The following is a 27,487-nucleotide window of genomic DNA, read 5'->3' on the forward strand; positions in this document are numbered from 1 at the left end:
GTAGCACATCATGAAAACTTGAACTTTTGTGAAAGCAGGCATAGAACAGAAATGTGATTGTTAGAATATAAGCATTCATGAAGACAATGTGTGATGCGTTTTGCTTAAAAAAGCATGCTCAAACAACTCAGCCTCTGGAATAATAATTGGTTATCAGTTAGATAGTTTGTAACTTTAAATTAGGTCAAAATAACCCAAGTAGAGACTGTGAGGTTTGACAGTCAAAATGTAGCTTCTGCTTTTCTTGTGTCTTTTTTTCCCACTTAACACATGTGCTGATATGATGATGAGTGTGTGTCTGTGTGTGCGTCGGGTGAAGACTTACCCTCTGATTCAACATAATCAACCTTGGATTGCAAGCCCTGCTTCCCTCTGATTAAAACTCTCTGTGAGGCTTCAATTAAAAGGCATGAACATTAGATACATAGAGAAATTATTCAAAAAGACTCTGAGCAAAGAAGCAAGACTAAGGAAGAAAGCAACCAGAAAGGTAATTAACAATAAAAAAAAAGAAAGAGGGGGGAAAAAGAGTCAGGAATAAAAATTAATTAGCGTATGGCTGAAATGTGAGAAACACAGTGCAGGGTGATGTGAGAGAAGCGAAGGCTGAGAGGACAGAGAAGAGAAGCGAATGTTGGGCAAGGGAAAAAAGAGGGGGACATAAAAAGAAAAAAGACAGATTAGAGACAGAGAGGTGATGTTTGAGACAGGAGCAAGAGTGGAGAAAAAATTACACAAGGATAGAGAGCAGGGGAGAGTGATGCAACAGAGTCATGGTATGAAGGCGAAGGGGGAAAGACTTATCCAACAGTAATAGAATTAAATACATTTTACATGGACTTTCTGTCTTTCTGTTCTCACAGACACATGGATACTGTCTATCTGCGACACTGTCCAGCCCATGACTAACAGGCATGTCAGTGCACCATGTCTCTCAAATAAACATGTGTCTCAGGCAGATGAGACACTAATAAGTACATATGATTAAAGGGTGAATGTATGTCCAAAATTAACACACTCCACTTGCTCATGCTCTTTAGCAGATTAAATGTACTAACTGACTGCATTTTTCCAGTATTTCGCATATCCAGAAAACCTCGGCAGTGATCTGGGAGTGTTTTTGCATTAAACGTTCTATTTATATTACAATATTAATGATAACAACTTGAAGTAATTCGGAGTAACATAACTTCAAGGTTCATACTCAGTCATGTTATTACAACCCCGATTCCAAAAAAAGTTAGCACACTGTGTGGTGACATCTGAATAAAAACACATTGCAATGATTGGCAAATATCATAAACCAGTATTTTATTCACAATATAACATTAAAAAAACATATCAAATGTTGAAAGTGAGACATTTTAGTGCTTTATGGCAAATGTTAGCTCATCTTGAATTTGATGGCAGCAAGAAGGTTGAGACAGGGAAGCAAAAAGAACTAAATGGAAGTGATACATTGCTGAAAGAACATTTTTGCAACTAATTAGATTAACTGGAAGCAGGTTAGTAACTCGATTGGGTATAAAAAGAATACCTTAGAGAGGCTGAGTCTCTCAGAAATAAAGCTGGGCAGAGGTTCAGCAATCTACAAAAAACTATCTACAAATTGTGGAGCAATCTCAGAATTATGTTTGTGAAGATCACCCTATATCAACATTTGGAAAGAACTATAAGAAGAATATAGAATTACAATTGCAAAAGGTGAAGATGAAAACTCAAAAGGACAGCGTTAAGCCTGTTTGACTTATACCACATCCAATGAAAGATGAGGTATAATTAGATTATTTCATCACAGTTAAGTGAGAAAGGTCAGTGACTTTTTGGACTGGACCCTCATCAGCATTTACCAACTGAGTGTTCAAGATTCCTATGCTTTGACATTTAGAAGAAGAAGCAGAAGAGTATGCAAACTGCGGCATATTGCACATGTCGGACGTTAACAACATCATACATTCAGACAGCTGGCAAAAGACGATACTGTGTTGAGCAATTTTGCCCTGAGAGAGCTGTTTGCCCGCAACAGCTCTGTGCTGTGCAGGACAGTGCTACTGGAGTGAAATAGATTTATTTAAGAACAGGATGCCTGAGCGCCTACAGCAAACCCTTCTGCCACTCTCAACAGACTTCCACCACATCTGTTCCAGCCGCACACTCGCTTGTTCACAGAGTGGAGGCCGTCTGTGAGACTGAAATATTAAAATCCCAGTATTGTAAATGGCATGGTTTCTATTATGCTGAAACAGAATGACGATTGTCTCCTGATGATGTGTGTTTATGTGGACTGTACGCAGTGGAAACAGACAGAGTGTAGTTGCAGCATGTGACCTGAATACACATCGAGCTACTTTCACCTGTCAGGTCTTGCCACATCAGATCAGTTACTCTTTGCTTTTTTCCTCACTCTGGCATGCCCTTCTTTTTTGTTCCCTCCCACAACCCCATTATCCACCCGTCTTGTCCCCTACTCTCCAGTTGCCATGGCAATGGATGACATAGATGAGATGGGGGGTCTGAGAGGAAAGAAGAGCTACGAAGCTCTGCATTCTCATCATGTGAATTTTCATCATGCTGCATGACAATTAGCCCGTTTGTGCTAAAAATGGAAAAAATTGCATCTTTTTTTACCTGGTGTGAACACACTGACTTGCTCCCTATTCTGAACAGGATCAGTATTGGCATCATGAATAGCTTGACACCTAAAAAAACAACAGAGTTACAGCATTATTTTACTCAGTGTTACTAAAAGCCATGGCAAGAAATGGTTCAGAAATGTGAAAAGCTGCTGCAGGCTGATGTAAACAGGGGTACATACTGATAACAAGTAACACAATTTCATACCAGTCTACTGCACAGTTGCTTATGGACCTCAGAAACATCCCGAAGTGATGACAAGTCTGCACGTCTCGTTCCGAACAGGTGCTGTACCTGCAGCAGGCCGAGGTCACAAGGGAGCGGGTGTACGCTATGCACCAGTCCAGCATCGATGGGGTTGAGGACATGTCGGCGCTGGCCGAGCTGCACGAGGCTGCTATTATGCACAACTTGTACCAGCGCTACCAGAAGGATAACATTTATGTAAGTGCGTCCCACCGTCACATGTCTTTGTGTTTGTGCGTGTACAGGGAATGCAGGTCGTGTCAACCTGTCCCCTCACACACAATTCTTTCTGAGATTAGATTAATTTTAAATATGCAAAAACTACTACAGTGGAGGAGCTCTGTAGCTGAAAACATACACATACCTATCACATTTAGATTGATGAAAAAATCACTGCATCAGTGAAGAGGAATACAGTGTCAGCAGAGTTAACTAGAATTACATGCATCTGAACAAACTTGAAGTAAGAAAAAGGCCCACCATAGCTGGGTTTTGTCTCCTGATATATATAGTTCACTCTGCTGGACTGTTGTACAAAAGGTATGGGCAGCACATAGAGGGCCTTTGTTACTTTGTTATTTTTGCCATTGTAGTTTTATTTTGAGTCATCCAGTTTTAATCAAAGAGATATAAATTTTGTTAGAAAATTAAAAGAAAAAGACAATAAAAAAAATGAAGCTTCAACAACTTTTACTAGGAGCAATGTCTACTGCCTTTTACTGTCAGATATGAAAACATGTTAAAGAGGTGCTAAAAATCTGAGGCCAGTATTCAGTCATGAGATGTTTTGGTTTGACATGTTATACATTAAAACCTGATAAAGGAATTTGCTGTGATTTGGTATTTTCCAAAGGGATATTATTCATCTCTTTAATTTAACAGGTTATTAAAAACAATCACCTTGTATGTAAGCTTAGGTTTCAAGGTGATAAAAAACGAGCAGTGTTCTCTGCTTTATGGCTGTGTGCAACCAGTGGAGAGTTAGTTTTACTCAGCCCTTCAGTTGACTAAGCGCAATTGGATTTTGTGAGCTGGAGTGCAGCTATTAAACATTTTGCTGTTCAGAGTTCTAACTTTCGTCTTCACTAAATGGATCAAATTCATCTAAATATTACTCGGTTGCTTAAGTAGGCAGCCTGACTTCTGCAAACTCTGGCATCCAGGGAAGATGTGTTTCTGTAATAAAGGCAGAACAGTTAGCTAGCTATCAAAATCAGAGGAAGATTACATGGTTTGCTCATGTGAAGATAACGTTACAGTGTTTGTTGCATCACAGAGCCGGGATTTTATGCAAATCTCTGCATTTGCTTTGCTCACACTTTAATAGCCTCTTTAGTAATGTGGCCCTATTCTCCTATTTATATGATCTAAATCACTAATAGGAACAAAAACTATTTGTAATCAATTATAATAAGTATTGAGTGATAACATTAAAACTGGCTGCTGTCAAACAGCTGCAAAGTCCACATTAAAGTATATGTGCCCATTTCGCCATAAGCCTGCCAGTTTTCCTGTGTACGGATACCAGGTCAATAAAGTTACTTTAGCTAATAAAATGACCCCTTCCCCCCTCTACAGGAGGGAGAAGATGCAGATTTGACTGGCTGCAGTCATCCATGTCAAATTCTTCACTGTAAACATCATGGTGTGACATAACATATGTCACATAAAGACATAACAACTGACCACAAATGCAGCACATCCCAGTAGTCCAAAGTCAGTCTTTCAGAGCTTTGCTGATTATGGAGCTCTGACACAGAGATGCAGTTTCTGAATCTATCTGAAAGCAGAACACTATACTTTCCCTGCTCTATCTCTTTACGTTACTTTACACCACTTTTTTTTTTACTATTCTCCTCAAACTCTTACAAAATTTCAGAACAACGCCTTTGTGAGATAATGAATAAACATCTTTACATCAGGATTTTCACACATTTGGTTTTCATATACTTTAAGCAATAATCTCAGCCTATTAGTGGTAATAAAAAAACACTTTAACTTTGATGTCATGTGTACTCTTTGCTCTTGGACTACATTGCATCAGTTTTGCAATTGCAAGTTAAAGCTTCCTTGTTTTTGCCTACAGAAATAATAATTTGAGTCATTAGGGATTTTCCTGTGCATGCAATCTTTTTACGATTAACAAACAATTGAATGGTTTCAGTAAATTGTGGCTCTTCAGTTTCATGACTTGGCGCAACAACTAAATTAAAGCGGTCACAGGCGTTTATTCTTTGTTTACTCACTGTTAACCTGATCACACTTGCTTGTAGCATTTAGAGTAAATCTGATTATGTGTAGCATCAACATTCTTTTCATATCCCATAGCTGACTCATAACCAGAAGACATATAAAATGAGCCAGTAATTTGTTTCTGAGTATGAATAAAGTGGAGTAAATGGATTGCATTAGCTGTTGTCATTAAGACTCCAGTACCCATGTGTCCTGATGAGTCAAGAGTCTCTTTCTGCAGCCTTAAAGTTCGTATGTCAAGACCAAAAACTGGATAAATTCAATCTCTTCTATTGTAAGATGTCATTTGAAAAACAAACAAACAAACAAACAAACCTGGAAACCTGGAAGATTACTGGATAGTCCGCCTGGGCGAGACCTAATCTAGATGATGAAATATTGTCCATATACGGATTTCCCTTAAGCCGATCATAAGAATTTCCTTTCTGTGTCACTGTGTATCCACGCGTTTATGTGTGTACCTTGTGTGTCCTTCAGTGCAGATTTCTGTGTGCAGTCATTGTGTGCACAAACAAATATAATACTGATATGAGGCAATGGAGGGGCTGATGAGGTTTTTGTTTTGTTCCTGTTGCAGAAAGATAGAAGGTGACTGACGAAGCAAAAAATAGTTCTAAATGAAAATCTATCACCCTCCCTCCATCATCTCAATGATTTGACCTCAGCTCTCTGATAAAAAAAAATCCTCTCTCTCTCTTTGCTGTCATATCTCCACCCTGCTGTGGTTATTCATCCTCTATTTCAGGTTAACATGGAAACAAGGCTGCTTTAATATTTGACTGGTGCCTACTGTATATCTTGCTGAGAGCTTTTTTAAATGTATATATATATGTGTCTGTCATTCTGTTGTTTATGCCTATTTGAAAGAAAAGTGCAAAAAAAGCTGATATCAACTTAAAGGGAAAGAAGCAAATAAAACAAACAAATGATTGGAAATGCCCAAAAATGAGTTGTTATGTTATTGCTGTTTTCAGACCAATATCGGCAGCATCCTGGCAGCTGTCAATCCATACAAAGAGGTCCCAGGTCTGTATGATTTAGGGAGAGTGGACTTATATTCCAAGCATCATCTGGGGGAGCTCCCCCCACACATTTTTGCAGTGGCCAATGAATGCTACCGCTGCATCTGGAAACGCCATGACAGCCAGTGTGTCCTTATCAGGTGAGTTCAGGATTCAAAATACTAATTCAAGTCATACATGTGCCCATCATCAATACATCTTTCCAAAGAAAATGAGTCAGTCATGCATCCCGGGATAGGTTTGCAGCTCACTGTGATTCACTTATCCTTTGTCTCATTCAGTGTCTTAATTGAGAGAGACCAGGTTCTAATGAAATATCTCTGAAGCTATCAAACCTCACTATCAATTAGATAGATAGCCAGATCAGTGTGAGACACTGAAATGTCAGAGAAGGTCAGTATGTTCATAATTGAATTGGGTTGTGTGTGTGTCTGTGTGTGTGTGTGTGTATGTGAACACTCCAGTGGTGAATCAGGGGCAGGAAAGACGGAGAGCACTAAATTGCTGCTGCAGTTTCTGTCGGTGATGAGCCAGAACTCAGCCGGGACTCCTCCATCAGAGAAAACCACAAGAGTGGAGCAGGCCATCGTGCAGAGCAGGTACACAGGAGCGAATGCGAACATGTTAACGTTTCCAGGTGTTTAGATTTGCAGAGCTCCACTGAAAGTATCAGAAACGTGAGGTCAGACAGCCCAAATGTTCTACATAAACTATTTATTGGAACAGCCCCAACCTGGAAGTGGTCAGAATTGGTTGGTGCTGTTTTGCATGCCCTGTGAGGGACAAATGACATGTGACGCTTGGAAGCTGAGGAGAATCTACTAAGGCTGGTTGCAGAACAGAGAAGCAAGGCCGAGCCAGGAGATGTTGAGCCAGACTATATGGGGCTGGAAACCAGGCTCACCTGGAAACTAGCAGAAGAAACCTTTGGCGGGTCTACAAACCGACCAGGAACTCGTCATCAAGTGCCATAGAGCCGATTTACATAATTAAGAGATTAGAAAATATTGTTCAAGGATAGGTGAAGAAATGTGTTTGTGAAGAGCTCTTGTTTTCCTTGCAGTCCGATCATGGAAGCGTTTGGAAATGCTAAAACTGTTTACAACAACAACTCCAGTCGTTTTGGGAAGTTCATCCAGCTTCACTTCTCTGAGGGCGGCAACATCCAAGGAGGCTGTGTCATCGATTGTATCCTCTTTTCTCGACAGAAAGAAATGTATAGGCACCAGATGTATGCATGAGCTTTTATTGTGTCCGCTCAGAATAAACAGGGACACGAAAGAAGTTTTTTCGTTTTTTTTATTGATTGTTGAAAAAATGATTGAAGTGGAGCTGTTGTTTCCTTGACTCTCCACTTTACAGACTTGCTTGAAAAGGTAAGCATGCCTGGTGATGCTCCTGAAAAATTTGGATCTATTGAGAGTGCTTTGTCAGTTTAGCATTGTGACTCCTAAGTAAATGGTAATAGCCGCTCTGCTATGTTGATTTTTCTGTAGAACCGTGTGGTGCGACAAAACCCGGGGGAGCGAAACTATCACATCTTCTATGCGCTGCTGGCGGGAGCTAGTAAAGAGCACAAAAGTAAACGTCTTTCTTCAGTTAATTGTTAATGTTTCTTTTTCTTTTTGCTCTTTCTCTTCAAACACCTAATGTAGCCTATACTTTTTATAAGAAATTATTGTTTTATATGTTTGACCTGTATATAAGAAATAGACTAAACTACTTTGATGTCATCCTCTGGTTTCTGCATCTGGCTGTTGCCACCTTGGTCTTTTTTAGAACAGGAGGTGACCATAACAGCTGGAGAGCAAAACCTTACTGGATAAAGATATATTTCTTCATGGTCTAATAGCTGTTGAAGAATGCTATTATTTTTCAAAGAACCTCCAACAGACCGATCAGAAGGAGTAAATCCAGCTAATATTTCAGCAGAGAAGTTGATATATTTTGACTGGAAGTCCATTTGAACCAGTGATGTTTTGATCCCCACGTCAAGTGGTCATGTTTGCACTTCAATGCACTTCTGCACAAGTTTTACTTTGAACAAGTCCATATTTTATATACTACCTGCAATTTAGACTCAACAAAATGTACATTAATGAGCACATCTCTCTGAAACTAACTATGTCTCTATAGCTTGTATCTGCAGTTACAATGTAAATGTCTATTCTATCTTACAGGTCTTTACTGCCTGGAGGATCCTGCTGAATCTTTCCACTACCTCAGCCAATCAGGATGCCTGAAAGACAAAAGTCTGAATGATAAAGAGCTATATAACAGCGTTATGGTCAGTGTGATCTTTTTTCCCCTCACATTTTGATTGTGTTTAATATTTGTAAATCAGAATGACTGCTGGGAAACAGGGAAATATGGTATCAGTAACAATTTATCAAACCCTGGGGAGCTTATTTATTCTGTCTTTGCCCTTGCACTGACTTAATACTGATCCTTTGCTAGCAAAGAACTGAAAGAAAAATATTATAACAGCGAGACCTTATCTGTTTCCTCTACTTGTCTTTGTGCAGGAGGCGCTGAAGGTCTTAGAGTTTACAGAAGAGGAGATCAGAGACATGTTTAAGCTGCTGTCAGGAGTCTTACAGCTCGGCAACACCGAGTTTATGACTGCAGGAGGAGCCCAGATCACCACAAAGCAAAGTCAGACATTGCTTATGTCAAATGAGTAAAAAAAAAAAGAGTAAAACTTAAACAGATGGATTTCAGAAGTTTAACACATCTTTGCTTGTGTTTCCAGTGGTCACTAATGCCAGTGAGCTGTTGGGCCTGGATGCCTTCCAGCTGTCTGAGGTCCTGACTCAGCGCTCCATAATCCTCAGAGGAGAGGAAATCTGTTCCCCTCTCACTATCGAGCAGGTCAGCATAAATACGCACATTTTATTTTCCTCCCGTTTGATTTATCTCTGCCATTTCCCTGTGCTCTCACACACCTATCCCAACCCTTCCTCTGGTTTTCCTCTCTGTGTTGTAGGCCATTGATTCCCGGGACTCCGTTGCCATGGCGTTATATTCCCAGTGTTTCTCCTGGATCATTCTCAAGATTAATCAGAAGATCAAAGGGAAGGAAAACTTCAAATCCATCGGGATTCTTGATATCTTTGGCTTCGAAAACTTTGAGGTCATATTTCTTATGATAACTCTCTTTTGCACATTTCTTTCTTGAGTACTCATCTTCTTCTTTCTGTTACTAAGTAGCATATATGCTCAAGTAGCTATTTTCAGACTCAAATGAGGCATTCCAACATCACAAGATTAATTCACTTCAATCTGTGGTCAGTTAGAAAACTTTGTTGCTAACCTGCCAAAGAAACTGAGTGAGAAGCCATAAACTAGTCAGCTAACTTTTCATCTTTTGCAAAACTGGACTATCCTTCCTACAGAATCACAGCAAGCCTGCAGAAAAATAATAATAAGAAAACAATACACTTGTAGATCAGATATCTTCATTCCATCCTAATAAAATACTAGCTGAGTATTTATTGAACTGATGTCTGATTTTCAGCTTTGCCACAGGAAAAAGTGATTATTTTAAGTAGTTGTACTTGTATTACTTGTTCATAACAGTTTCTATCTATCTTCCTAAGGTCTCTATGGAACTGTTCTCGATCTTCTTTTCGAAATACATCGCATATCTGTGTTCATTGTGGGTTCACACTCTTCAAACTGAACAGGATTTGTATGTAAGATAGAGTATGTGTCACCTTGCCTGCAGGTGAATCGATTCGAGCAGTTTAACATCAACTATGCCAATGAGAAGCTTCAGGAGTACTTCAACAAGCACATCTTTTCCCTGGAGCAGCTAGAGTACAACAGGTGAAGATGTGACTATAGAACAATGTGCAGTGTTTCTAAAAGATCTGGGAGTAAGTCAAACTCTACTCTAATGTGCCAACCGTTTTGTTAATGTACGCTTGGGTTTCTTTCTACAGAGAAGGTGTTCAGTGGCATGCAATTGACTGGATGGACAATGCGGAGTGTCTTGACCTTATAGAGAAGGTCTGATATACTCCTTATTACAAACCTGCCTCTGGTTAGATGCTCTCTGGAAACTCAGCTAATACTTGTAGTCTTAGAAAGTGGAGCTGATTAATGAACGTTAATGCAGTAATATGATGTTTTTTTCCCCTCCTTGCTCCAGAAACTGGGCTTGTTGGCACTAGTGAATGAAGAGAGCCGATTCCCCAAAGGAACAGACTTCACCCTGCTGGAGAAGTTGCACAGCAGACACTCAGTGAGTTATTTATACGTTTTTTCATAAAAACTCACCCTGTAAATCACAAAATGCTACGCTGCTGAGCTGCAATTCATTTTATGTTTTGTTCTCCTTTTTTTCTTTTTTTCTGTAGACAAACCCTTACTATGTCAAGCCAAGACTTGCCGATCATCAGTTTGGTATCAAACATTATGCTGGAGAGGTGGGTTGTGGAAAGCTGAGGAGCTTTTATGTCAACAAATTGTATAACTAATCGTTTGAAGAGCAAAATCCTGATTTGGGGCTTTAACAGGTCCTGTATGATGTCAAAGGAATCCTGGAGAAGAACAGAGACACATTCAGAGACGACATCCTAAACATGCTCAAGGACAGCAGGTATTTAAGTCAGCAACATAAGCAATGGATAGTTGTGAATCAGTCATCCGTTAAGGAAGGGTTCTTTATATTTTTTCAAGCTAATGTAAATTTTTGTTTCAGTTTCAGTTTTACATTTTAGAAATGATGCAAACAAACATTTGCTGTGTGGTTAAAGCCACAATACAGCAAAAATATTCAAAATAGTTACTGAAAATACATGGAAAAAAAGGATTTCTGCCTTAAGAGGTTTTAAAGGAACAATTGAATCACTCAGAAAGCTATATTAAAAACGTCTAATCTCATCCTGCTAAGTCATGAGTTTTACATGTACTGTTGTTACTGCGTTATTTTCTCTGGTACAACTTAGAAGGTATTCCATCCTTTGGCGTTACTGTTGCTTCACAGACTGGACTTCATCTATGACTTGTTTGAGAAGGTTGGCAGCAGGAACAATGAGGAGAAGATGGGAACAGCCAGACGCAAACCCACAGTGAGCTCCCAGTTCAGGGTGAGTGATTCATTTACACTCATTAACAGGGAACGCTCTCACAGTTCATGAGTTCATGAGTGGCATTTAATAACAAATGGAGAGGATGATTATGAATACACTACAGGCCAAAAGTTTGGAACCAAAATCAAAATTGTACAAAGAAACTATGGTAGTTTCATTGGTACAACAAAATAAACATGATTATTATATAAAGAGTCACTTATCAGAATACATTTTTACTATAATTATCAGGAATTTGGGTTTTTCTTGCTTAGACTTTGCTTTCCTTAAAGTAACCTCCTCTGGTTTAACAACAGCATGGCATCAACGAGGCATTCGTTCCACAGGTTTTTTAAGGTATCTGCCAGGAATTGTATTCCAAGCTTTCTTAAGTTCATCAGTGAGAGACTGCTGATTAGGGGGGCTCACTTTTCCGTTTCAATTCGTCTGGAGACTGAGGGGACTAAAACATCTTTTGAAGAATACTTTCCCCATCTGTTTTGTCTGAGTAACCTTGACCGAGTTTGGAAGAATGCTTAGGGTTATTAAACTGCTGCACAACAAGTCTTAGTCCGGATGGAAATGCATGATGCTGGAGGATGGAGTGGTACTGTTCCTTCTTCATAATACCCTTCACTTCAAACAAATACCCGCTTAACCCAACTGTAGGGTTGCGGGGGGGCTGGAGCCCATCCCAGCCGTCATTGGGCGAGAGGCAGGGTATACCCTGGACAGGTCGCCAGTCCATCACAGGGCCACACAAAGACAAATGAGACAAACAACCACACACACACTCACATTCACTCCTAGGGACACTTTAGAGTCACCAATTAACCTAGCTTTTGGACGGTGGTAGATCACCTATTCCTTCACCTACAAAACTTCCCCACACCGTGGCTCCACCACTTCCATGGTGCTCTAAGACATTCACCAGTTTGTCTGCAGACATAGACTCTGTGATTTCAACCAAATAGTTCAAACCTGCTTTCGTCGGCGCAGAGAAATTGTTTCCTGTCATCATAGGTCAAATTTTTGTGGGCACTCATATCTCCTTTTCTTGTTCTGTGGACGAAGTAATGTTTTTTTTTTTTTTGCAGATGCCCAACTCTTCAGACCAGCCTTTTTCATTAGCGATTCATTATTTTTACTGTTTATTTTTTGTCTCTAACTCTAAAGTATGTAATGATTTATTGATTTATCTAACACCGTGGAAATATTACATTTCTTTTTCTTTGTCCCCTCAGGATTCCCTTCATGCTCTCATGGCCACTCTTAGTGCATCCAATCCATTTTTCATTCGCTGCATTAAGCCCAACATGAAAAAGGTCAGTTTGTTTTGTATCTCTCATTAATCCCCCTCGTTTAGAACGTGAATGTACATGATCTCGAACTCTAAATCTTCTCTTGTCTTCCTTGCAGAATCCAAACGTGTTTGACCCGGAGGTCGTCATAAACCAGCTTAGATATTCTGGGATGTTGGAGACTGTGAAAATCCGTCGTGCTGGCTTTCCCGTTCGCAGGACATTCAAAGATTTCTTCTCACGGCAAGCATCTCTACATCATCTACACTTATCTACTGTTTTTTTTTTAGATTTATGAAACTGACACTTTTTACCCTTTAAGATTGCATTTCTGAGATCTTTGTTGTCATCTCACCCTCAGTTCTGTTTCTGTTTCAGGTATAAGATCATTCTGAAAGACAAAGTGCCAGCTGCAGGAGATGATAAGAAAAGAAGCACAGACCTTTTAACCAAGTATGATAAGACCAAGAAAGAGTGGCAGTTAGGCAAGACCAAGGTAAGACTAAGGAAGGCTTGCAAGACAGATATGTATAAAATGTTTTGAATGCTGCTAGTGAGACCTCAAATTTGAAACGTTTCCCCTAATTTTCACTTGCTGCTGTTTCTTTTGTAGGTGTTCATGAAAGAGTCTTTGGAACATCATTTGGAGAAGGACAGGGATGAAGTGCGCCGCCAAGCTGCCATGATAATCCGAGCTCATCTTCTCACTTTCTCTGCAAAGTAGGACTCGTCCTAATTCATGTTTTAAGGGTCATCAAGGATGAAAATCTGTGCTGGTTCAAATTCAGTGTGGTTTGTCGTTTCGCCCCCAGGAAGCATTTCAAACGTGTACGCACCAGCGTCGTCACCCTCCAGAAACACTTCCGGAAACACATCCAACACAGACGGTTTGTTAAACAACGCAAGGCAGCACTGGTGCTTCAGAAACACAGACGAGGTCAGGTGGCACGTGCTCGTGTTCGAAAGCTCAAAGAGGAAAAGAAGAAGAGGGAGGATGAGCAAAGGAAGAAAGAGGAGGAAGAGAAGAAAATAACGGGTGAAGTGGAAAAGGAGGAGGCGAATGCAGACGAAGATGATGTAGAAAAATCGTCAGAGGCAAGTGCTGCATTTTTAGGGGGATTTCTGTCAATACAGTCAAAATAGATAAATGAAATTCCACCCACCACTTTTAAGCCGACCAAATTCCCTTTCAGAAAGTGCATTGCAGCTCATTTCTGTCTTTTTAATTTACAGAATAAAGCAAATGTTTGTAAAATGGCACTTGAACCAAGATTTGATTCTCATCCTCTCTCTTCCCATCTAGGATGATACCCGTCAAATGGAGGAGATCCTGCAGCTCGAGAGAGAGATTGAACGCTTGCAGAAGAAGCGAGAGGATGAGGTGTCACAGCTCTGCGAGTCCTCCAAGCAGGAGCTGCAGCTACGCCGGGACGCTGAGCTCAAACGGATGAAAAAGGAAGCATCACGCAAAGCCACGGAGCTCATCGACCTTCTGAACTTTGGAGGCGTGGATCCTTCGTTGGGAGCAGTCGGAACCAATCCTGCCGCAGAGGTGAAAGCGCCAAAAGAGGCAAGCGCCGCAAGAGGTGCATCTAAAGAGGAGGAAGTAGATGAAGGCTTTCACGCTGAGGAGGAGTGCATCCCTCTGCCAGACTTCCCTCCTCCTGCTGAGTCAGATGCTCCTCTGGATCAGGACATATTTGTTCACCTCCCTCCTCCCCCACCTGCCTTTGCAGAAGGAACAGTGCCCCCTGCACCCTCAGATGGCATGCAAGCTGATGGAATTCCTCCACCTCCTCCTCTACCTCCACCCGGAGATGGTGCTGTTGTCCCTCCACCTCCTCCTTCAGCTCCACCACCTCCCCCAGGAGAGGAGGATAAGAACAAGGGAGGCAAGACAGAGCCGGAGAGGAAAGTGAGCATGGTGGAGAGCCTTGTGGATGGAGAAGAGCCAATCTACAGCATGCCGGCTGACACAGAGTCAGACTATGACCAGGAAGAAGAGGAGGGATCCGTCACCGCTGGAGACGACGGCTCTGTGTCCGGAAGCAACCGTGGGAGCACCACTGTGACAGATGAGGAGCATCCGAGGAAGTCGACCTGCACCAACGCCAGTATCGAGTCCTACAGAGGCAGCTCTGACTCTGTGAGGATACACACTTACACGCATCGTCACCCATGTGCACGCAGACATCTATGAGCAACTAGACAGTGACATCTTTAATATTTTACTCCCTCTTCTGAAAAACTGATCATCTATGATTTTTTCAAACTTTTTATTCTTTAATTAAGTATGTACCAGTCATTGACTGATATTTTCTGTGATACTGTAGTATGCAGATAGTGACGATGAACATGATGGCATGATGGACACTGATGAAGAGGTGACAAACGGCAGAGTGACCTTGCTTAATGGAAATGGACCACCATATTTCCACGGCTACCTCTACATGAAGGGTGCGTATATGTTACCAAGTGTTTTTTTTTTCAAAAGAAGGTAGACTTTTCTGCAGTTGTGGGCCTTTGTTAATCCAGTTTACCTAGTTACTGCTGCATGATTTTTAATGCAAACATCAGAGTAAATGTGTAAACATAAATTTGCTGTATTAATCTCTATAATACTTTGATACACTCAATAGGCATTTGTTTTTTAAAGTCAACTTAATAAAACTAAACTAAAATAAAATAAAAATCTTTTGTACACATAAGTGTGCAATATTTCAGGCTTATATGTAAAAATCCCAAGGTTTTTTAAAAGTGGATGTCCCATTTTTTTTTACCTTTAGTGTAATGTTTGCTGTCAGTAGATGATTATGATATGACAAATCCTTCATACTAGTTCACAGGGTACGTACAACACAACAAATTCCGACAACAGTCCAGAGTTAATCTGCTGGCATGTAAGAACTATTGACACAGAACAAAAGTAAATTATGTCCACCTAGTCCCAGACCCAAACAGTGGAGGTAGGTAAAGCCAAAGAGGAAGGTAGGCAGGAATGTTATTACCATACAGGCAAGCGCCTGACTAACATTAAAAGCAGGAATGATGATCCTGTCAAACCATTTACACCAAATTTCATCTGTAGAGCTTCTTCCCTGAATGAAATTATGTCCCTCTGTGCCCCTCCAGCTGGTCTGATGATCCCATGGAGGAGGCGTTGGTGCGTGCTGAAGGATGAAACTTTTATGTGGTTCCGGTCCAAGCAAGAGTCCCTGAAGTCTGGCTGGCTGTACAAGAAAGGAGGAGGCCTCTCCACTCTCTCACGGAGGTTGTTGTAGTTATTACTGAGTGAAGCTGCATGCTAATAAAATCACATCCTGCAATACATGTCTGTTTCAAGTACAATGTTGTACAATCTGATTCTCTAATAAATTGTATTAAGTTATTCGGAATGCCTCAGTTGGAGAGTTTTGTCACTGTTAATGTATTTATATGCTTCTAGTGGAGTCTCACACAGTCCTGAGTGCTGCTGGAGTACTTGGGTATTTGTCCAACTTGAAGCAGTAAAACCTTTACAGAAGTGAAACACTAAAATGTTTGACTGAAGCTGATGTGCTGCGCCTTTGCTGAAACGTGACTTAATTTGTCATATTTCTATCCGTACAGTTTTTAGACTAGAGTTTAGAGTGTCCTTTTTTTTGGAAAGAAGACACCTTTGTGATCTTTTAAAGTTCAGTTAGAAAGACTGAGTAGATACAGCAATATAGGCGATGTGAGATGAAAATAGAACCAAGAGACTGGAAAAACTTAAAATAACTTTTGAATTGCACTGTAAGTTGACAAGCCTTTCTTTCACCCTGCGCTACATGCATTTATGCCAGAAGTTCAGAACCAGACTCACATAAACCTCGATAATGTAGAGAGAAAGTGATATTAGCATTCATTCTCATGGTCTCTTCTTTTTTCTTTACACCAGGAACTGGAAAATGCGCTGGTTTGTACTAAGAGACAGCAAGTTGATGTACTATGACAACGACAGTGAGGAGAAACTGAAAGGGACCATCGACATCCGAGCGGCCAAGTAAGACTGATCTTACACCCAGATCTTAAATAATCCAACTTTATTCACTGGTTAGCCGTTTTATGGCTGTAGCTGCACTTCTCAGACTTCTCTGCCCTGTTTGTGATTCTGCAGGGAGATAGTAGATAATCATGAAAAGGAGAACGCTCTGAACATTGTGACAGATGAGAGGACATACCAAGTGTTTGCCGAGTCGCCAGAGGATGCAAGGTATGAAGGAGTCCTCTGTGATGTTACGGAAAATGGAAACAAAATATCTTTTTAACGTCTCTTTCTCTCTGTGTAGTGGGTGGTTTAATGTACTCAGTAAGGTGAGAGTGTGCACTCCTGAGCAACTGCTGGAGATGTCCCATGAGCAGGCCAACCCAAAAAATGCTGTGGTCAGTCTTCAAACATGTAAACCATTAACTTGATCTGAGCCAAAGTTATGATTCACTTTAGCCAGCAAGGCCTCAGGAGAGAGGTTACTATTTTATGACTTGTAGTGACAACAACAATACAGAAAGGAGTGCATAGAGTTATGATTTAGATCAATTTGAGACTTCTTATTTGTCCCTCTTTTAAAATTTTGTCAACTCCTCCTACATCTCTGTTCAGGGAACTCTTGATGTGGGATTGATTGACTCTGTTTGTGCGTCAGACAACCCTGATCGGTAAGTTTGATAAAAAAAAAAGGAAAAATGTGTTTCCCTATGTGTGTTGCGCCCATGCTTTGCTCTAAATTTCAGCTTTTCAGTTCCCTTTTTGTAGAAAGGGTTTGTAATTCATCACAGCTTGTGTTTCCACTTTTTCATGGAAAACTTTTTTTGCTTTTTATTGAGGTCTTTTGCTTCACTTTTGCAGACCGAATTCGTTTGTCATCATCACGGCCAACCGCGTGATCCACTGCAACAGTGACACACCAGAGGAGATGCATCACTGGATCAGTCTGCTGCAGAAGCCCAAAGGAGACGCCAGGATAGATGGACAGGAGTTCCTTGTCAGAGGTGAGAGTTTCTTTGAAATATTTGTAAGATTTTGTATGTATTTCATCCTTTTCCTTCAAGGAACTTTGGGGAAAAAAATTAACCACCAAATATTTATAGATGGTGATAACTGAGATAAAGAACAAGAATTAGGTCAGTTTGAAACATAAATTGCATTGTTATTATATCAAATATCAGCAACATAATGGGATAGACGTGTTTGAGTATGATAATGGTATAATATTCTGTCTGTAATATTTTCAGAAACCACTATTTTGTCATTTTTATAACAATATATGTTTATCAATGGTTTTGCATTCCCTGTTGTTTTTGATAAAATGTTTCAATTATAATTCCATTCATGCCTCTGATAATCCCTGCATTCCTCTTAATCTGTCTAACTCTCCCATTTTCCTCTACTCGTGCCTCATCATGTTCAGGCTGGCTCCAAAAGGAGATGAAGACGAATGCTAAGAGTACCTCCCTCAAGCTGAAGAAGCGCTGGTTTGTTTTGACCCACAACTCCTTGGATTACTACAAGAGCTCAGAGCGAAACTCCTCCAAGATGGGAACTCTGGTCCTTAACTCCCTCTGCTCTGTCATTCAGCCAGATGAACGGGTGCACAGGGAGACAGGTGAGGAGAACAAATTGAGGGAAGATGCAGAAAAGGCAGGTTTAATCTGGAATTATACACAGGCTGTTTGGGATAAACACAGGATTTTTTGTTACACTATCAAACTCGTGAAAAGAGGAGGATCATATGTGAGTCATAAGACATGATTATCCCCTTAGTGAAAATGTTTCTTGGTTCAGTCTTATGTAACAAATGCCGCTTGGATCCTGCCTTCACAGGCTACTGGAATATCATAGTGTATGGGAGGAAGCATTCCTACCGTCTTTATACTAAGATGCTGAATGAAGCCATGAGATGGACAGCTGCCATACAAGGAGTCATAGACAGCAAGACGCCGATAGAAACCCCAACTCTGCAGCTTATCAGAGACATCAAGGTAAAATATAGTCACACAAACACATTAAGAGAGAGTTTAAATACACAAGCAGAAATGTGTATTCATTATGAGTCCCCCACTATTGTGTCCCATCAGGAGAACAGTGTGAATCCAGACATAGTGGAGCAGATGTACAGGAGGAACCCCATCCTCAGATACACTCAGCATCCTCTGCACTCTCCTCTGCTGCCACTCCCGTACGGAGAGGTCACCAGCTGTGAGTGAAACTCCATTGAAAGCCACTTCTTCCTTTTCCCATTCTTCCGTCCTTTTCCATCACACTGGGCATTCGTGTAGGTTATGCTACTTGTAGCCTTTCACATGGGGACGGCAACAAATTATCACGACCCGGCAGGACGCAGAAGTAGGGTTTTCAAAAATAAGGTAGTCTTTATTATCGAGACTAAAGTCTTCAAGGCAGAGAAATAAATATGGCTATCACAATTATCTCTAACACACTTCTTCCAATAAATAAAGAGGAAGAAGTGTGGCTCTAAAATTTATCAAAAATAATAATCACTCCACTCTAGGAGGAAAACAAAAAGACTTTTAAAATTTAGCAATTATCGGGTAAGTGGAGGCAACTTCAAATAACCAAAAAACATTCCTGGAAACTAGAGGCACTATGAAATGTAACCAAATAAAAAAAAAGGAGGAAACAAAAGGCTGAAAATTCTAATAAACTAACTAAAATCTATAATACAAAAACTTACAAATCAAAATCACTCTCTTGGAGGAATAAACAGAGGAGAACACAAATAACTATGGTTTCAAGGCTTGGAATTACTGTGGCAAGGCTAGAGTGACCACACAAACACAAGGATGGAAACGAACCCACTGGCACAGGACAAAGGGAGACGCAGACTATAAGTACACATGGAGGGGAGTGGGGAACAGGTGAACACAATCAGAATCAGAGAAGACAATCAGACTAGGGCAAGTGACCTGAAACGAGAGGAGAGTTTCAAAATAAAACAGGAATTGCCAAGACAAAGAGACAAGATAAAATAAAGCAAACCCAGATGACCTCAATGACACAATCATCTTTTGTTTTGTTGTGGTCCCTGCAGTTGCCATTTTTCTGTCTATGTTGATCTGTTCTCTCTTCATTTCTCTCAATACAGTACAAAGGCAGCAGGGTTATGCCAGTCTGCAGGATGAGGCGGTGCGTGTTTTCAACTCGCTACAGGAGATGGAGACGCTGGCAGACACTGTGCCTATCATTCAGGGCATCCTACAGACCTGCCACGACCTACGTCCTCTCAGGGATGAGGTATTTTTGATGTGCAGAAACGTTCCTCTTCCTACAGAAAAATATATAAAAAGGTTATTTCAACAGTCTCTCGTGCTGGAAAGCATTAGAGTTAACATATTCTGGACTAAATAACCTAAGTGGTGATGATATAAGCGTTCCTGTGATGTTGATTAACTCTTAAACGTTTTTAAAGTGAATTAAAATTCTCTTCCCTAAGGTTTATTGTCAGGTGATCAAGCAGACCAATCACGTGCCTCAGCCTAACAGCCCAGCCAATCGGGCACACTGGCACCTGCTCACCTGCATGAGTTGCACCTTCCTACCCAGTCGAGTTATCCTCAGATACCTACGCTTCCACCTCAAGAGGTGCGTGTCTGTCATATGAATACTTCTTAGATGATCATCCCTAAAAAAAATGCGAACTGAATGCATGATGTGCTTTTTTGCAAATCAGGGTACGCGAGCGTTATCCCGGCACAGACATCGAGCGTTATGCCAGTTTCATTGGAGAATCCCTGAAGAAGACCAAGACTCGTGAGTTTGTTCCGTCTCAGGAGGAGATCGCTGCCCTGCTGGTGAGACAGGAGATGAGCACCACCGTGTACTGCCATGGAGGAGGCTCTTGCAAGATCTCCATCAACTCACACACCACCGCTGGAGAGGTGTGCACACGCAAACACACAGACATGCCATCATCTTCATCTTGTAGATGATTTTCACGTTTTCAAATATTCTTCAGGTATTTTTTTTTTCCCCTAAATTTTAAATGATTTTCTTTTCTATAGTTTCATTTTTATTGAACCGAATGATATTACAAAAAAGGAAGTTCTAATTAATGAGTTCGAAAGTCATAAGATAAATCTGTATGGTGGCTTTTAACTAAAAATAGACCAATAATTAGGCTAAGAAACTAAGAGGCTAAGAGAAATTATAAACGCATACAAATGAGATTAAAAATCTGCTTTATTGTTGCTGCAGGTTGTTGAGAAGCTGATCAGAGGTCTGGCCATGGAGGACAGCAAGAACCTGTTTTCACTGTTTGAACACAACGCCTTTACAGACCGAGCTCTGGAGAGCAGGGTGATTGTGGCAGATGTTCTGGCTAAATTTGAAAGGTATCTCTCTGTACATTAAATGCCAATTGCAGTTAGTGGTCTACTGTATTTAACCACAGCTTTGCTTTTCAAACTACACTGAGGTTATTTTGATCTCTGTTGTAACTCTGTCTGCTTTATCTGCTCAGACTGGCAGGCAGTGAAGAGGAGGAGGAGGAGGGAGAGTGGAAACTTTACTTCAAACTGTACTGCTTCTTGGATGTCGAGAGTATGCCAAAAGAGGGAGTGGAGTTTGCTTTTATGTTTGAACAGGTAGATTTCCTTGACAAACACGGAATTTAAATATTGACCAAGAGGTTGAAAGCATTTATATTTCCGCTGTGTCATTAATTCATTGACCTTTCCAAAGATTTTCCACAAATGAATTCTGAGAAATATTCCCAAGGGTCAAAAGTTCCTTTTGCCCTCTGTAATTTGCATTTCCTCAGCAGGACCAAAGCTCCAGGAGGATTAAACAAATTAGTCTTATGTATCAGATATGTGACTTAAAGTCTCTGTTCATATCCAGAAATGTACAGCACAGCTTAGACTTCTGGTGGGTCCTTTGCTGATAAAATCTCTCTGGTGTTTTATTCTTCAGTATGTCACGAAAATAGTGTTTTTCCGAGTTGTTCAAAGTACGGACTCAAATTATGTTGATATACAAACCTGATCAATTATTTTACAAAAAATGTAAGATTTTGTGCCGTCGCTCTGCTTCTGTCTCAGGCCCATGAGTCTTTGATAAGTGGTCATTTTCCAGCCTCAGAGGAGACTTTGCAGCACTTGGCAGCTTTACGTCTCCAGTATCTCCATGGTGATGGGGCAGGTCGGGCCGGATGGAGCCTGGGAAACGTATACCCTATCGGACGTCTTCGCAATCGGATCCTGCACTCCACCAAACCGGGCATGGGCGTGGCAGGTGGAGCTGGAGGAAGAGGGAGCGGAATATCAGGAGATGGAATTGGCACAATAGCACAGGGCATTATTGGGCAAGGCACAGAGAAACGAAAGACTCCCAGCTTCCTCGACGGCACACTCAGGAGAAGCTTCAAAACGGGTTCACTGAAAAAGCAGAAGGTCAGTGACAGAGGAGGAAAAAGCAAAGACCTGTTTGACTAAAGATTCTCTTATCAGCATTTTTGTTTGAAAAGAATAAAGCAGGCAAAACAACACAAACACCAGAATTACTTTAATATGTCAGTGTTCACTTTGTTGGTGCTGCCCCGAGTGCTAAAAACATTCTGTCAATTAAGTATTTCAGAACTACAGAATCTATTTTTTTCAACTTTACTTAAACCTCAGCTTTTATCCATTTCCCCAAACAGAAAACAAACAAACAAACTCTGTTTATCAAAAATTAAATATATCACAGTTGATGAAGATTGAAGACGACCCCCTCCTGTTTTGAAATGCATTGAATGTAACTCTACAACTTTGGCTCATTTAATATCTGATCTGTGAATATGCAACTTAACCCTGCCTCCGCCTCTTTTGTTTGCCTAGAAGGAGCTTCCCTACCTAGCTTTGCTCAAAAACTCACAGCTCTCCTTAATGTTAACAAACCGCTTGTGGTAGCTTTTTTTACACGCATTTCTACATGGCACATTTCATGCTTTTCTTCTACAAAAAAACCAACCTGTTTTTTGTTGGAAGAAGTCTTTGATGCCTCTACCTTTGCTGGTTTCAAAACCTCATCAATGGCGCCCCTTAGTGACGGGAACTAACATTTCACTGTGGAGCACGGAAGGACTGGGAAACCCAAATTTTCACACTGAATCACACAGATGATTTCAACTCAACAGGCACTAACAGTAGGCAGTAGAAGTGAAACAGATTTTTTTTTTATGTTTAACTACTTTTTGATCCTTAGTGTTCCAGATGTCGGTGTGTGCCATTTGTATACAGCTAAGATACGATTGGCTGTAACATTTCAGTTCTTTACCTTTGCAAAATGTGGGAATGTTGAATGCAAATGGTAAATGGTCAGTATATAACAGTAATTATATCTTAAGCTCACGTATGAGCATATTAAGCTCACATTTCCTTTTGATCATAACCATGTGGTGACCCCAGTGCAGACTTTGCTTATAACACTGATGTACATGAATCTCACATAAGTTCAGGGAAATTACTCTCCTTTTTAATGCACTAAATGAGAGGCGAGGCTGTTTGCCGACTGGATTGCTGTCTTACTGACTGACTCTTTAACAAAGGATTAACTGATTGCTTCAGGTGGAGGAGGAGCAGATGCTGGAGATGTGGGTAAAAGAAGAGACTTCCGCCACACGCACTAGCGTACTGGAGAAGTGGACCCGTTTGCAGGGAATGCCGCAGCACCAGGCTATGCTTAAATATATGAGCATTATTAAGGAGTGGCCTGGGTACGGATCTACTCTGTTTGATGTGGAGGTGAGAAAATAAGAAAATAAGCCAATGGATTTCGGGGATCTGTATAGGTGAAATACCTGACGACTAACCCCTTCCCTCCCTTACACGTCTTGTCTTGGTAGTGTAAAGAGGGTGGTTTCCCTCATGATCTGTGGCTGGGCGTGAGCGCTGACAATGTGTCTGTGTATAAACGAGGTGAGCCCAAACCACTGGAGACCTTCCAGTATGAACACATCACCTTCTTTGGAGCTTCTCAGTCCTGCACTTATAAGATCATCGTGGATGAGAGGGAGATGTTCTTCGAGACTCCACTGGTGAGAGTTCATCATTCATCTCATTTGTTATTTGCTCCTTTTTGAACTAACAATCTTAAAGGATAGACCGATGGTATCCTTATCTGATTTATTGGCCTATGAAGCACTGAAAACTAGTGACCAATTGATTATTTGTTTAATAGTTTCAGCTTTTATTTGTTACCAAGTCTTGTTTGTATTTGTTTAGACTTGTGAGCACATCTCACTGAAATTCTGATATTTTTTACCCATGTAATTCTATTATTGTAGGCTTTCTTATGTTATTTTCTTTATTGAGTAAACAAATGAACAAAAATAATTTGATTCTATCCTAGCCATTTTGGGAACCTGGATCGCATTAACTTATCTTTTTTTACCCTCGAGGTTGGAGAGATCCCCAAGATAATGAAGGCCTACATTAACATGGTGGTGAAGAAACGTTGCAGCATCATGTCTGTGACCAGTGTGTCCAGTTCTTGGGTCAGGTGATCTCCACCAACCTATCAAAGCCCTAGGTTCATCCATCCAGTGCCACAAGACGCCTCGGCCAGCCGCATCAGTTGGCTGGTTTTGATGAAGGCAGCCGCATCAGCCAGCTAATCCTCCAAGAAGAATCCAGTTGGGTGGATGAGCGTCAATAGCAAAATGGGGAGAAGTGGACACAGAAGCCAAATGCACACTCTACTGGCTGCGGTTTCACTTAAAAATGAGCATGACGAAGAAAACAACCTGTATTTTTGGGGCTGTCACATCTAATACATAACCTTCAGCTGTAGTCCTGCATGTAGATGTTCAAGCACACTCCAAACGTCTCTCCGTTTTCCTTTTCGGAACAAGGGAAATTCAGTAATATCAAGCACAACTCAGCTGCCCAGTCCCGGTCAGTCCCAGGTGGCTCCTCCAACCCCCCTGTGCACTGCCAGACAGAAGGAAGCCACACTTTCTCAGATGAATTTGTTTTTCTCTCACTCCTCCTCCAAAGTCTCTCTCTTTCTCTTCATGTCTCTTTGCTCTTGCTGCATCTTTTTTCTATTGCCATTAAGTTATAATCCTTAACTATTGTTCTTGCTTGCTTTCTCACTGTTGTTCTCTCTCTGTCTTCAATCTGTAATGTCAACACTTTCACATTTGACCAAAAGGACTCGACTGAAATGACGATTCTTCTTCGGGGCGCTGCCCACCAAACCAGTGTTCACTAGCTCCCTTGTCAGTGTGGGCACAAGAAGAAAATACAGCCAAAGTCTGTGGCTTGAAATATACTTTGAACAAAAGATATTACTGAGAAGAGAGAATCAACGTTTTACTTTGGTGGCTCTCTAGTCGTGTTCAGCATGCATGGTGAAGAGCCTCATTTGGCTCTACAAGGTGATTGATATCATCCAGATCAGACCAAACATTTCCCATTTATATGTACTTATAAACCAACCTGCATAAATCTGTACAGACACAAACATGTGCACATAGATTAAACAGACGTATTGTTTTGTACTGTATATCAGGCACTATGACAAAGGTTATTTAAATTCTTGGTGGCCACTGCTCTGTAAAGTCTATAGATGCCATACTAAAAGCAATGTGTCACATGTCGTGTAAAATACATGCAAGGGAGTCATGTTAATAATGCCCATTGTGTGTGTGAATATGATGCCAATACTGCACATCATTCACTGGCTGTGCCATTAAATGTGAGTTCACTGAAAAGTAAGAATCAGTGGAAACACAGCCTATACTGAGAGTGGCTGCTATCGTGGTCACGTTTTCACTGTGTTTGATGAATTTATCATTGTTGTTGTCTGCTGGAATCACACTCGGAGCCATGAGATAATGTCTATCCGTGTCTGCTCAAGTTGTCTTGTCTTGTCTTTTTTACTCAGGAGACTTCGGCAAATATGTGCACAAGCTCCAGTTTTTCTGTGTTTCCAGCCTCTTAATGGACATTAAGACTTTTATTTCTGATATTATTATAATTGTTGTATGCCCCCCTATATCTTAACCACCCGTAAGTGTGATGTCTGGATTGCTGCTGTGTGCGTGAGTGTGTTTATGATGTACTGCAAACTAGTGGAAAATGGAAATGAGAAAAGAGAAATGATTTTACTGACTGTATTCCTTAGAGATAAGATGTATTTACATGACTAATACTTGCGAAGAATGGTGTTGTAACTGTGAGTTAAAGGAAAAGGGAAGATTATGGGTTATTTATTACATATTGTACTGTATGCATTGCAACGTTTATTTGAGAGGATTGAAAATATACCGGACTGTTCCAGTCTCAGTGTAAGAGGGGCAGAAGAGACACTGACAATACTGGCTCTGAAATGGTTTAGTTGTGCACATGGAATGCTAAAAGCCAACACTACTTTGTGGGTATGTGTGTGTTTTTGGACTGAGAGGTGGAGAAACAGCTCTGTCTCCTGACAAGTGTTTCCACACGTCATATCCATCAAGGATACTTGGATAACAATGACAGCTCCATTCTAACGTTATCGTATAGTCCAAATAATTGGCTTATTGAGTTTAGCTCAGGTTTCTAAATTAGTTTATGTGGCAATAAAAGATTTGACTCCACAGACATTGAGAATTGGGCTTTTCACAGCAGATATTTAAGAGAAGTTGAACTTCTTGAGTTGACCATTTCTGTGGCTTATATTGAGTATTACACTCTGTAAAGGGCTGTAGCAATTTGGAAATACTGGGATTGTGTATCCTCAACACCATCCTGCTAAATACACACACTTACAAAAGTTTTCATACAGCCTGGTTGCAAAATACTTGATCGCTCCTTCATACTCAAATATATTGTCTAACAACATAGAAATAGCCCTAACTATCTGCCATGTGAATGGTTTTATACCACTAAAATGACCTCAGTGTTTTTTAATCAGAATTACAGCCTTGACAGTGTAAACACAGCCCACTGGGATCCTGCCAACAGACTTAGAATAATCAGAACTCACTCAAAGTTCCAGTTTGACATTTTGCTTTGGGCTTAAATATGTGCAAAACAAGGAAAGTTAATAAGCCATAAGTAATGAGTCAGTTCTTGTTATTTTATATCTATGGCTCTGTCTGTCACTGATATTATAATGAGTGAGAAGAACTTGCCCTGTTGCTGCTGAAATGTGATGAGGTTGCTGAGAGTAAACTGAGTTTTAGGGTTCAAAGTATTTGATCACAAATGTATCTTCAAGGGCAACTTCATCATAGGAGGGTCCTGTTATGAGCCGCAGGCGGCCTGAGTGGGGCCCCTTTTTATCTTATGTTATGCATATTATCATCTTTACATACTAAATAATTGTGTTTGTGAAAAAAGAGAAAGAGAGAGATATGTGTGTCGTTCTTTTTTTTATTTGTAACTGGCTTTACAAAATTATGCTTTATTAAATTATTGAAAACTGTCCTGTTTTATGTCTCCTTTACTTTGACGTTCACCGAGCGGACAGGGAAACGTATTTTAACTTTGCTTTCCCGCTTTTCTGAGTGTAGGCAGCTGTACCACAAAAGCAGGTCGAAACAGGCATAGCTTCACTCTTCCCGACCTTAAACAAATGATAGTTTCCTTTACAACCCACCTAAAAATGAAATAAAATAAAATCAATATAAAACGTTTTTACTAAATCTTCTCTCCAAATAATCCTCTCACTCCAAAGCCATCACTAATCTGAGCCCCAGGAAGCTCAACACACCGCTGGGAACCAAATGATATAACAACACAGGTGTGGGCTGTATTTTTAAAATGACAAAGCCATATCCACGCAACTTGTGCCGAGAATTGTAGGCAACACCTTTACCAATCTAATACAGTCATACTCTAAATTTATGTATATATATATATATATATTACAGAGTACAATGAGTCGTTTTTTAACTTGAGTATAATTAGCAAATTTCGAAAGATGTATTTCAAAAGAATGCTTTCCACC

The 27,487-nt window shown here is 40.5% G+C and overlaps 1 protein-coding gene across 1 annotated transcript in view; it reads left to right on the forward strand.

Moving 5' to 3' along the window:
* Positions 1–26,934, forward strand: part of myo10l1 (myosin X, like 1) — a 44,008-nt gene extending 17,074 nt beyond the window's left edge. Inside the window, exons 3-43 of the mRNA XM_072365802.1 lie at positions 2,920–3,078; positions 6,108–6,295; positions 6,620–6,754; positions 7,219–7,343; positions 7,518–7,531; positions 7,652–7,736; positions 8,336–8,442; positions 8,681–8,810; positions 8,908–9,026; positions 9,142–9,288; positions 9,883–9,983; positions 10,100–10,166; positions 10,309–10,401; positions 10,517–10,585; positions 10,676–10,758; positions 11,146–11,248; positions 12,475–12,555; positions 12,650–12,774; positions 12,910–13,027; positions 13,145–13,251; positions 13,344–13,632; positions 13,835–14,677; positions 14,865–14,988; positions 15,664–15,802; positions 16,451–16,555; positions 16,670–16,765; positions 16,842–16,935; positions 17,153–17,208; positions 17,399–17,541; positions 17,961–18,155; positions 18,374–18,531; positions 18,628–18,748; positions 19,656–19,804; positions 20,004–20,152; positions 20,241–20,448; positions 20,765–20,901; positions 21,030–21,153; positions 21,610–21,960; positions 23,116–23,292; positions 23,394–23,585; positions 23,949–26,934. Coding sequence (XP_072221903.1) covers positions 2,920–3,078; positions 6,108–6,295; positions 6,620–6,754; positions 7,219–7,343; positions 7,518–7,531; positions 7,652–7,736; positions 8,336–8,442; positions 8,681–8,810; positions 8,908–9,026; positions 9,142–9,288; positions 9,883–9,983; positions 10,100–10,166; positions 10,309–10,401; positions 10,517–10,585; positions 10,676–10,758; positions 11,146–11,248; positions 12,475–12,555; positions 12,650–12,774; positions 12,910–13,027; positions 13,145–13,251; positions 13,344–13,632; positions 13,835–14,677; positions 14,865–14,988; positions 15,664–15,802; positions 16,451–16,555; positions 16,670–16,765; positions 16,842–16,935; positions 17,153–17,208; positions 17,399–17,541; positions 17,961–18,155; positions 18,374–18,531; positions 18,628–18,748; positions 19,656–19,804; positions 20,004–20,152; positions 20,241–20,448; positions 20,765–20,901; positions 21,030–21,153; positions 21,610–21,960; positions 23,116–23,292; positions 23,394–23,585; positions 23,949–24,053 — 6,111 coding nt within the window. The 3' untranslated portion in view covers positions 24,054–26,934. The remainder of the gene's footprint in view (positions 1–2,919; positions 3,079–6,107; positions 6,296–6,619; positions 6,755–7,218; positions 7,344–7,517; positions 7,532–7,651; positions 7,737–8,335; positions 8,443–8,680; positions 8,811–8,907; positions 9,027–9,141; positions 9,289–9,882; positions 9,984–10,099; positions 10,167–10,308; positions 10,402–10,516; positions 10,586–10,675; positions 10,759–11,145; positions 11,249–12,474; positions 12,556–12,649; positions 12,775–12,909; positions 13,028–13,144; positions 13,252–13,343; positions 13,633–13,834; positions 14,678–14,864; positions 14,989–15,663; positions 15,803–16,450; positions 16,556–16,669; positions 16,766–16,841; positions 16,936–17,152; positions 17,209–17,398; positions 17,542–17,960; positions 18,156–18,373; positions 18,532–18,627; positions 18,749–19,655; positions 19,805–20,003; positions 20,153–20,240; positions 20,449–20,764; positions 20,902–21,029; positions 21,154–21,609; positions 21,961–23,115; positions 23,293–23,393; positions 23,586–23,948) is intronic.
* Positions 26,935–27,487: the final 553 nt, after the last annotated feature.

This window comes from Leuresthes tenuis, unplaced genomic scaffold (assembly GCF_036924035.1).
Source record: "Leuresthes tenuis unplaced genomic scaffold, fLeuTen1.0.hap1 SCAF_15, whole genome shotgun sequence".
Lineage (NCBI taxonomy): Eukaryota > Metazoa > Chordata > Actinopteri > Atheriniformes > Atherinopsidae > Leuresthes > Leuresthes tenuis.